Below are 10843 nucleotides of genomic sequence, written 5' to 3' on the forward strand. Positions count from 1 at the left end.
GCAGACTTTCGTGTTCTCGATTTGACGTCACATTACCCGCTAGAGCCATTCCTCTTTAAACTCGGTCGTGGGGCAAGATGGTGGCCGATTTTCCGTATTTTGACTGGGGACAGAAAATTGAAGATTTGAGCAAATAAAAAACTTTTTGCACAGAAATACTCCAAAAAATACGCTTATTTCGTTAAGCGAAAAAACATTTTTGGGTTTATGTGCACTTTAACGCTTCAGTAAGAAATCTCTCCAAAGCTTTAACTGCAGGCTGCATTGGTTTGTCTGTGTAGTGCAAGGAATCACGGGTACCTCCAGGCCAAGCGGCGGTCAGCGGGTAAATATCTAGTACAGGAATTCCAGCCTTATACATAGCGTCTGTAGCATAGGTATGGAACATCTGATTCCTCTGAATCATAAACAAAATAGGCATGCAAGGAAGAGATCATGATAGTTGAGGAAAATTTTTTAATACGAATTTTAAAACAAATTATTGTTTGTATGCCAAATATTTAAAACACAATCCCATAATGTCCATTGTTGTGACCAAGTAACTCACAAGAGTTCAATTAGTAATCCATCACAAAGTCTTCTGGGAAAAGAGAATAACGAAAATGACACAAAGGAAAGAAAAATACGAGAGACACATGCCAAACACTATTGCAATCATGTTCAGATTATGTGATAATTGAATCCTACACTGACGCAGTTTGCTTGGTTCTTAAGGAGGCTCGAAAGGGTTTTTTTGACCGCGGAGAGAATGGATTCCAAGATACACGCAAGCTTATTACTCGCGAGAGAAATAAGCGATGGCGCGCGCGATCAGATCCGCGGGCGAGTTGTAAACAAACATGGCCGCCATGAGCGTTTCAAAATTGCCGGGTACCTCTAGCTCTATTTTTTCCAGCGGAAGTGGTTATTTGAGAAACAAAAATGGAAAGTTTACTTTTTGAAAGCAGGTAGGAAAATGTTCGGAAGGCAGAGTTCTTGCCGAAAGTGGTCAAAAAATTTTTATTTAACAAGGAGGATGGTGAAGTCGACACCCCATCAATAAAGTCGTGTCGAGTGCATTCGGTAGGTCTTACTTTGTTCCGCGAGAAATTTAAGTGGATACCTCTGAGTGCTACGATTTGTTTCGCATTGTATTTGACTCCTAATAAAATGAAATGACCGAGAACTTTCCTACACAACTCACTGGAAGATGAAAAGGAAAATGAAATCATTCCTGGATCCAGGATTGTAAACATCGACAGTTTTATGAACAGAAATGGAGAACTGGAAATGTTGCTATAAAAATAAACATAATTTTCAGTAAACAAGGGATCGTAAAAATGTAGATGAGACTTTAAATTAATTCTAATTCAACTACAGACGGTAAAATTAAAATAAAATATTCATCTTAAACTTGTGAGAAAGATTGATATTTCCCTCGATAAACTGTAAATTACAACTACGAAAAGGCAAACTCGCATTTGTTAAGAAAGGATTGCAAAATTTGTTTTGTTTTCCATTTTAAAATGGAATAATGAAAGTTCACGGTTATAGCAGTGGCAAAGAGAAAAAAAAGAAAAATGAAGCCAAGTCTTGTTCATACCTCTAGTACCTCGCAAATTTTAGAAATTCGCGAAATCTGCGACGACAAACAAATTACTGACGTATATGAAACCCTAATTTCCACTGAGTTTGACACTCATGACAATCTGGAAGACGTTAAAGCTAATTCTTTACACTACAAATTATTTTCACTCCTCCACTTCAAATTGCACATGAACAATAATTATATCGGTCAATCATGGTAAATGCATGTGCATCGCTGAATAAGGCCTTCGATCAAGCCATCTTCTCGGAACAACGACAAGATACCATCCAGACGTTCGATGGAAAGCTTCATCTTTCGACAAACATGGTCCAGAAGCTGGCACATGCTTGTTTGTCTCATGTTACACGACAATCTGTGTACGAGAAACTCAACATTACCGGCCTCAATGGAGTACTGGCATTGGCGCCATTTGCAAAATCAACTTGTCATCATATATCGAATTCCGCTAGAGAATTCTCTCCGGAGTTCATTTCCAACTGTCATAACAGTAAGTAGTCTGAGTCTCAAATGATGACTTATTTTTCAGGTAGGTGTAAAATTACAAAACAATGTGAATCCATCTTCAGGATGAACGATTTTTTCCGCTCTGAGGGCATCCATCGATTAATCGCGCGGACACGAACTCGTCCTCGCGAAAACGAGCCTGTGAGTCAGCGGTATAGTTAAAAACGCGTGACCGGATATAAAAGTGTAAGCTAGAATTGGAAAAACCGGAAATAAACCTTGCTAAGTTGATGAACTAATATCTCGAAAATTAGTTCGGTGACCTACCCTGATTTTTTGTATACAAATTATTTACATCATTACGCATTCCTGAAGAAAATTTTAAAAAAATTTATCTGTTGGAAATTTTTTTACATTTTAAAACAGCATTTTCCTAAATAATTCAAGTTCTACCAGGTATTTTTTTTTTATATCGTGTATACAGGTAGAGAATGTGATGACGTTTAAGAAATTTGAAAACAAAAACTAGGTCACCGACTTGGTTTTTGAGATATCTTTCAAAAACTGAGTTTTAGAGGGTCTTTTAGCACTACTGTACTGTTGCCATGGCAACAGATAATGCCTGACGAACCCCCTTAAAAGATTGCCCTAACATAGTGTTATGCATATGTCGAGTTATTATCCTGATGATAAGTTTGACAGTCCTGATATCTTTTACTGATTGGCGCTTGCTGTTAATTGTTGAAAACCCTTTCGAGCCTCCTTAATTATGGTCTATTGGAGGACAGACGCATGGATGACGTCACCATTAACATTTGGTTTCTTTTTTAGTAGAGCAAAGAAGACGTAAATTTTATCTTATAACATAGCGCGCGCGCTTGCCCTATATAAGTCCTATTGAGCCGCTATGAACAAAATCTTTATTTGCACACACCCGTGCGTAAATAAGAGGGTGTGAGCTTTTTCTTTTTTTTTTTTTTTTACCTGGCTGCAGAGTTTCCGTCCTGTTAAGCTGCAGCGCAGTTTTCCTTCTCTTTAAAATATGGAAGAAACCAGTCAAGGACTGCCCAATTTTTAACTTCTTCGACTTTTTAAACGTTTGTTCCAGTTAAGCGATAACTGTGGATGAAAAGCTCAACATTAACTGGTATTCGACTTTTAAAACATTTTATAGTGACACGAGTTTATTTAGCTTTGATTTCCTCCATTTTTCCCGTTAATTTTCAGCTTTTCCTTAACAGTTATCGGTTAGTTGGATCAAATCTTCCCGCTCAAACCAAAGCATAAAGTGTGGCGTGTTTTTTACCAGCCAATTATTTCTTTTTACTTTTTTTGTGCGTTGTGAGGATTTTGCACTCTATCACAATAAGAAAGCTTCTTCGCGAAGATCCTTGTTGTCGCTCTGTTATAAAAGAATTTGTTCATACTTTAAGCTGTGCGTATATTGGGTTATGGATGCACGTGGTAATGCACGTGCATCCATACCTCAATATACGCACATTAAGCACGAACAAATTCTTAAATTTTATAAGAACATCAGTAACACACCTAGCTGCGCCTGAGGTGCCACTTTTTTCTTCTTACTACATTTTTGACGTCATCTGCGATCTATCATTGACTATAGTTCACCACTAAATTTTCTCCGATTCTTATTGGTTTAAATTGATCACGTGACGCGATAGTGTTCTTCCGTAGAGAGACACTATCAGCCCTTACAGTTCACCACTAAATTTTCTCCGATTCTTATTGGTTTAAATTGATCACGTGACGCGATAGTGTTCATCCGTGAAGAGACAATATCAGCTCATAGTGCCTGTCCGCGGAAAATGCCCGGATGGATAGTGCCCGTCCGCGGAAAATACCCGGATGGATAGCACTCATCCGTGAAAAATTTTGAAAGGTTTGACGGCCGCGAAGTTAGGCAGATCGGAAAAACAGTGACCTTTCAATTCTGACAGGTATAACGTATTATTTAGCCAATGTACGGTTGCGAATTATTGACATTTATGACAGGCTGTACGCATGAATAAATATTTGATTGATCTGGCGCGCGGAAGAATATTTAGTGGTGAACAATAAAAAGCAATAGACTGTTTATGTCTCGGAACTATCGGTCTGATAGTTGCCCCTTGGAAATATGATGTTCTTAAAACTATCATATTTGTTTTAAGAACATCAAATTTCTGCGGGGCTACTATCAGCCGATAGTTCCTCGACAGAAACACTCTATTGTTTAAATAGTGCTTGTCCGTGGAAAATACCCGGATGGATGATACTCATCGGTGAAAATTTTTCTGTACTAAATAGGCAGGCTTTGTTATAGTATGTCTACTCGATTCCACTGTACGGTTGCGAATTATTGACATTTGCGACAGGCTGTACGCATGGATAAATTTTTGATTGATCTGCATTTAGTGGGTTTTGACTGTTTTTCAACTGGCACGCGGAAGAAAATTTAATGATGAACCATAAAGACAATAGAATGTTTACGTCTCGGAACTGTCGGTCTGATAGTTTCCCCTTGGAAATTTAATGCTCTTAAAACTAGCATATTTGCCCTCGAAGCTTCGCTCCTCAGCAAATATTTGTTTTAGAGCATCAAATTTCCGTGCCGATAGTTACTGGACAGAAGCACTCTATTGTTTAAATAGATGCACGGCAACATCTGTTTGTTGAAAAGATCACCAGTCTCGGTGACACGTTTTCTGACGCGTGCTTCAAACGCATTTGCTTACTCCGTGCGTGTACTAATACAATCTTTCCACCGGTCAGCACAAGGGACTTGATAACTATTTTACGATCATAGAATATGATATTCCAACTTATATCACCTGATTGGTATAGAATCTCCTCTCTGTATAATTCCCTTGGGGAAAGAAGTCTTCAAAACGCTCCACTTCTATGGCGGCGTTGCTCCGCCAAATAGGAAGAGGTCGGCCACTCAGCGCCCCTTCATTCTCAGTACCAGTGTCTCTCCGCCGTAATACCTTGATAATGCTGTCAATCAGCATTTGATAAGTTGTAAAGTTCAACGTTATTGAGTAATGTAGACCGACGTTGAAAAAGAATACGCTTTGATTCCCTCTCATATCAAGGCTGTCCAAGATTTTTTTGATCTCCTCAAGAACAATAGTCTGGTTGAAATCTCCATTGTCGTTTCCTTTCCAGGAGACCTACACAGTGAGGTACGAGGAACCGGTCAACACTGCTCATAGCCGGGAAGGAGGGAGGGTTAGCGCGCGAAGGATTTTGGTTGTGTCACGATAAAATTTACCTGATTTACCCCGCCCCGGTCTCCATAACGCTCTGCAATATCCTTGAGATCCCCCACCTCACATTTGCAGTTTAGTGGCACTCAATTATCTATAGTCATCTATTTCTACTCTGTTGGCGACGACTGATACTCCCTCTGATCCCCTAAAAAACCATGTGATCTCCACCCCCTCCCCCCACCCTCACACAATTCCTCTAATTCCGGCCCTTCCTTAAAATGGTCCCTTTGAAAGAATAGTAGAAATCAAAACTCTGATAGAAACGATACAAAAATGGCATGACCAAACTAATAGTTTATTAGATTAATTAAAATCTACCTTATATAATTTCAAATTTGCAAAATTTCCCGAAGATATAAGCCGTTTCATCCACAAAACAAACAGGAAAGGAAACAAACAAAAGGAAAGCAAAAAAGCAAACTTAGTAAACTTGTTATCAACTACAAGTTGGTAATAAGTAACTAGAAACACTGGTCATCCCCCCAATTAGGAAGAGGTTTGTGCACTTGTTTTTCAAACAGAGAGAGGTCTTTGAAACCATTTCTATGGAGATTCATTTTTGTTCGTACTACCTTTCCGAGCCTTTGTGTCTTCTCATATTCAACAGAAACGATCCCAAATACGAAATCAGCAGACTAAAGACTTTTGACAAGTTAGTATTAAATAACTGAAAGAGTTTCAATCTCTTCACTCACATCATAAGTCCACATATACTTCTTCTCACAGGTATGAAACATTTCCTTGCAAAGGCGATTTCTCCTTGCAAGAGAATGGAAATGCACATTTGTGGAATCCCCATAAAACATTAGATCATCTAATTTTCTCTTCACACGTTTTCCCGCATATTGTGTCTTGTGCATCTCTAATAAAAAAAAGCAAAAGAAAAACATACACAGTAGTAATGAATAGCACGCTGAGGAAGGTCAAAAGAATCTCTTTAAATTGCGACTTTCTTTTCCATACAATAGTTCCAGAAGGTTATTTTCATATCGTCGTGTTTAAGCTGAAAACATTTTGGAGGTAACTTGCATCGCGATCAAACTTTTTAAGTATTGGACATGAACTGACATTGTGTGAATTAATTTCAATAGTTAGCTCGCTAACCTTCCGGGACGTATGGTTTCCAAATGCTATTGACCCATCGCCCAAAGCCGTTCCACACCAAGGAGGATTTAAAGTCACACGAAGGCTGCAGGAATCTTTTTTTACCCGATTGACTAAGCAATGGCTGGATGTACTTGAAGAAACCTGTAATACGTTATAGTAACGGCGTAGCTCTCAGTAAGTCTCAAGTATATGGCTCACTGATGGAGCATCGAAATGTTTTTTCATTTCGTGAATGTTCGATATAACATAAAAAAATCAAAAAAATAAATAAATTCAAGCTCCCCCATAAGGGCTTTTCAACCACAATGTACACTAACTAAGTGCTTGAAAATCCCCACAGGCAAGAGGCAGACCAAAGGGTTATTTACAGAGCGCAGCCGAGGAGTTGAACTAGAAAGTGGCAGGGTGGAGGACTTGAACCCAGAACAACGGATTACAAGTTCAGCACCCAAACCACTCGGCCACGCCGCCTCCTCGAGCCCAAAAGTGACTATAATGATCTAATTTGTCCTTACAATATCACCCCTGAGTCAAAAATGTAGGTCACGAGGGTAAAGGAAAAATAACCAACTGAACAGCTCTAGATTGTTAAACAAAGTCTCCTTGACAGCATCTCAGAAAATGTACAGAGAACGATATGGAGCTCGAAAATATGCATACTGATGTTAGGGTGTAAACAGGCTACAGTCAAAAAACTCTTTCTTTAGTGATTTTCTGTCCTTCATATCATTACCGTTTGTTTCGTTGCACTCTTCGATGCAAAAATTGATCGGTTTTCCATTTTGAAGCGGTGCTTTAATAAAATCTTGATCAATATCTCCCAGGATACCGGTCTCTTGTTTGTGGCCCTGAATGTCACCTTGGGAAAGACAGAGCAAAAGGTGTCAAGAGTGAACTTATTATTTCATTTGTCAAAGAAGGGCAGGATCTTTAAAACAAAAACTTAGAAATGAGGTAAGGGACAAAATTCCACATATTGGCTAAATTGGAGAACAACCACTCCACTTCGATTTTTCTGAGAACTCGAAAAACAGCCCATTATCCCGGTTATGGCTGGTTTTCACATACGACGGAGTCGGAGTTGTAAAAGCGCCGACCCGGTGAAAACTAAAATAGGAGTCGTATGCGGAGTCATTAGCTCGACAGGATCGGAGTCGGAAGAATCAGAACGGTTTCATTTTCTTCCGATTCCTATTATGACTCCAACGCTTACGATCCAGTGAAAACTAGATCAAGTCGTCGGAGTCCCAAGCGGAAACAAGAGAACCAGCCAATAGAAATGGCAGTTCTCGGGCTCTTAAGTTCAGTCTTGCGCTGACTACTCCAACAATTTAGTTTCCACTGGATCGTAAGCTACGGAGTCGTAAGCGTGATGGACATTTTTCCTCCGATGCTGTCGCTTTTCATTAGATCGTATTGCTCTGCTCTTCTGATTATGACTCTGACTTCGACTGGGCCCTAAGTGTAAATAAGCCTTTACCAAACCTTTATACAACAACAAATTCGTATGCTAAACAGCTGAAGCAATATGTAAAAGCGAACCTCTTATGTACCAATCTTCTGGTGGATCCCTAAAACCATCGCAGAGTGTGAAATCCAGAAAAGCTTGGGCCGAGTAATTCCCAGGCTCCAGAGCCAGAAACATAACCTCGTATGTTCCATCAGTATGGTCGATCACAATCGGCGCTAAGGATGCTGGACCTTGTCTGATGTGCACTCTCCAAGAATCTCCCCCAGTTCTCTTAAGTTGGCCACTTTTGGCCACGGTCTGGATAAAGAAGCGACTAAACTCGCCTGAAAAATATTGAGAGTAAATTTAGAGACGCTAAATTAAAATGTTTTGAGTTTATCATATCATTATTATTATCATTATTATTATTATTAATATTATTAAAACTATTATCATCATTATTATCACGATTACCATTCGCAGTATAATGATTATCATTATCATTTCTATCGTGATAATCATAATCAATACAATTATTTAGATTTTTAAGAGCTTCTTACTATTCATTGGGAAAATCAAAAGATAAAAATAAAAAATAAAAACACTCAAAACTATCTTTATGCCGACCAGTAATAACAAAATAGTTAAGGAATTGGTTAGAGGAGGACATTATGTCCATTATATCACATCTCGTAAGTTGAGCGTTATCTACTGCTTTGTGATGGTTAAGTATACTGCTCAAACTCCTGCCAGAATGACAGTGACAGAAGGCATTGGAATCAAATATGGTGAAGTGTTTGGGGTTCTATACCACAAAAAGTGCCTATACAATCCTCAGTATATTCAATTTCAGCTGATTTAGCGTTTGTATAAAGAATTGAGTTTCATACTCGAAAGCTTTAGCGCAAGGCTCTTCGACATCATTATGAAGGGATTATTTATGTGTGGGCTATATCAAGAAGCGCATTGAGTGCGCCATTTATGGGGGACCATTGCTTCCTCTTGGGAAGTCCAGATGCTCTTTTAAATCCTCCGTCGTTATAAAATTGAGTTCTTCTTGTCCATTTTTTTCGGAAATTATGATGATGACAAAAGAATACTCTCAAATCAAAAACGCGCAATCTTAAAAGCATTAGAACAGTTACAGAAATCAGCTTCTCAGAAAGGTGTTTATGTCCGTTTACCTTGAGGTTTTACTTCTTTAAAATAAAACTCTTCTCAGGGTCTGTTCTGTTTAATGAAGAAGTCTCTCTTTGTCTCCAAGCCATTTTGTCACGACAGCTCCCCAACAATCCTTCCCAGTCCACACGCGACCGCTAAAGGCGGCACCAGTCGGTGAAGAAATTCTCACGGTCACTTGATGAACGATTACGTGCTGATCTGTCGCTTGTTAACTGATCAGGAGGAAACTGGTCATGTGTTAACTGATCTTGGCAAAAGTCGACTGGTTTTATAAGGCGTAAGAATTCAAGTCTAAAAAATTCACGTACAATAACTGCTATTGAAACTAAAAGGGACAACAAGAAAAGCTTCTGTACTTTACAAAACATCATCTCTTGTTACCAGCTGTGAAATACAAGAAAAGAAAATATGAGCAATTTTTGACACAAATCAGGGAATTAGCGATTAGAGAACATACCAGCCTGGGATAGCTTATTCATACGGAAAATTGCATGCGTCTTATACCCAAACAGGTTTCGACAAGGGATACCCTGCAAGAGGGACTGGGATCTTGTTTGACTTTTTTATTAATATAAACGCTTACAAACATAACACTGCAGAGGGATACTTCTTGCCGCGATCCAACTCTAATAACTAGACAAGTCAGGGTTATATAAAGAGTCGCCCAGGATAGCCATCACTTCGGGAAGTCACTTCCTGATGACCTTTGATGGGTCAACCACCCGCTTGTGCAGTGAACATTCCTTGATAAATAAGCTACACTCTCGACATACTTAATTGGGACACTTCCCCAGAGCAACGTCATCTATGATGTTCTTTTCATGTCCTTCTCCCCCATACAGCGCTTTTAACTGCAAATGTGTCTGTGCCATCTTGCAGGCCAACATTGAGAGGGGCAGGTTAAGCAGTAAGTCTCTAACACAGTGTCCAGGAGTGTAATTTAAATCACTCTAAATGCGCTGTCCCTCGTCATAAACCTGCCTGAAGCTAACTTTTTCGAAGCAAACAATCGCAAACGCCCCCCACAAAAATTTAACACACAGACAAAGAGATACCATTACCAAGCGACACATTTTAAAATGGTACCTCGACACCAACTTAAATATGATTCCCTTGTGTTTTTTTTTTTTTTCTCCTCTTCTTTGAGCGCTTCTACCGGTACAACGCCAATCACCTGCAGTGTTTCTTTTACTTTGTTCCCTTCCAAACTATTTTTCACCCGGTTGCTGAGCATCGTTTCCTTTCTGACAATAATTCACAAGTGAAAATGGTAATCAGCACTGTCATTATTTTTTTTTTCTGTCAATATTGTCAAACTCCTCTTTATGGACTGTGGTAATTTAATTGCTTTAGTTTACACCAAACCTTCTAAGGGTCGACAACTGTAGAAAATTTAAAGTTAATCTAAATACCTTTATGGGCTATTTAAAAAAAAATTTTTTTTTCATAAAAAATATAAATTATAAACCGAATGCAAATTTGGTGTCCAATTTGAATTGCCATTGTTCTGGACTGACTAGCCTCTCACACATGTAATAATCCTTTTGTGTTTCCACGTGAAGACGAGGCTAGTCAGTCCAGAACAATGGCAATTCAAATTGGACGCCATATTTGCATTCGGTGTATAGAGGTGTCATACTTTCCGTAAAACGCAAACTCCATAGTGACCCTTTCGCGTTAAACAGCTTGACAGAAAAAAAAAAAAAAAAAAAAAAAAAAAACCTATTTATTTGCACACGCGTCACTCGTTAGAAGATCTACCAAACTACTGGTAGACGGCTCATAGCACGAGCCTGGCGT

The 10843-nt window shown here is 38.9% G+C and overlaps 1 protein-coding gene across 1 annotated transcript; it reads right to left on the reverse strand.

Annotated features, from left to right (window-relative positions):
• Window positions 1-130: 130 nt before the first annotated feature.
• On the reverse strand, window positions 131-10754 carry LOC111329605 (uncharacterized). Its single transcript, XM_088754883.1, is given in 9 exon segments — window positions 131-397; window positions 4864-5205; window positions 6000-6166; window positions 6409-6552; window positions 7145-7270; window positions 7954-8205; window positions 9046-9063; window positions 9066-9427; window positions 10130-10754. Coding segments are annotated over 8 exon segments (1590 nt in total). The 5' UTR covers window positions 9415-9427; window positions 10130-10754; the 3' UTR covers window positions 131-205.
• Window positions 10755-10843: the final 89 nt, after the last annotated feature.

The sequence above is a fragment of the Stylophora pistillata genome, chromosome 3 (genome assembly GCF_964205215.1).
Source record: "Stylophora pistillata chromosome 3, jaStyPist1.2, whole genome shotgun sequence".
Lineage (NCBI taxonomy): Eukaryota > Metazoa > Cnidaria > Anthozoa > Scleractinia > Pocilloporidae > Stylophora > Stylophora pistillata.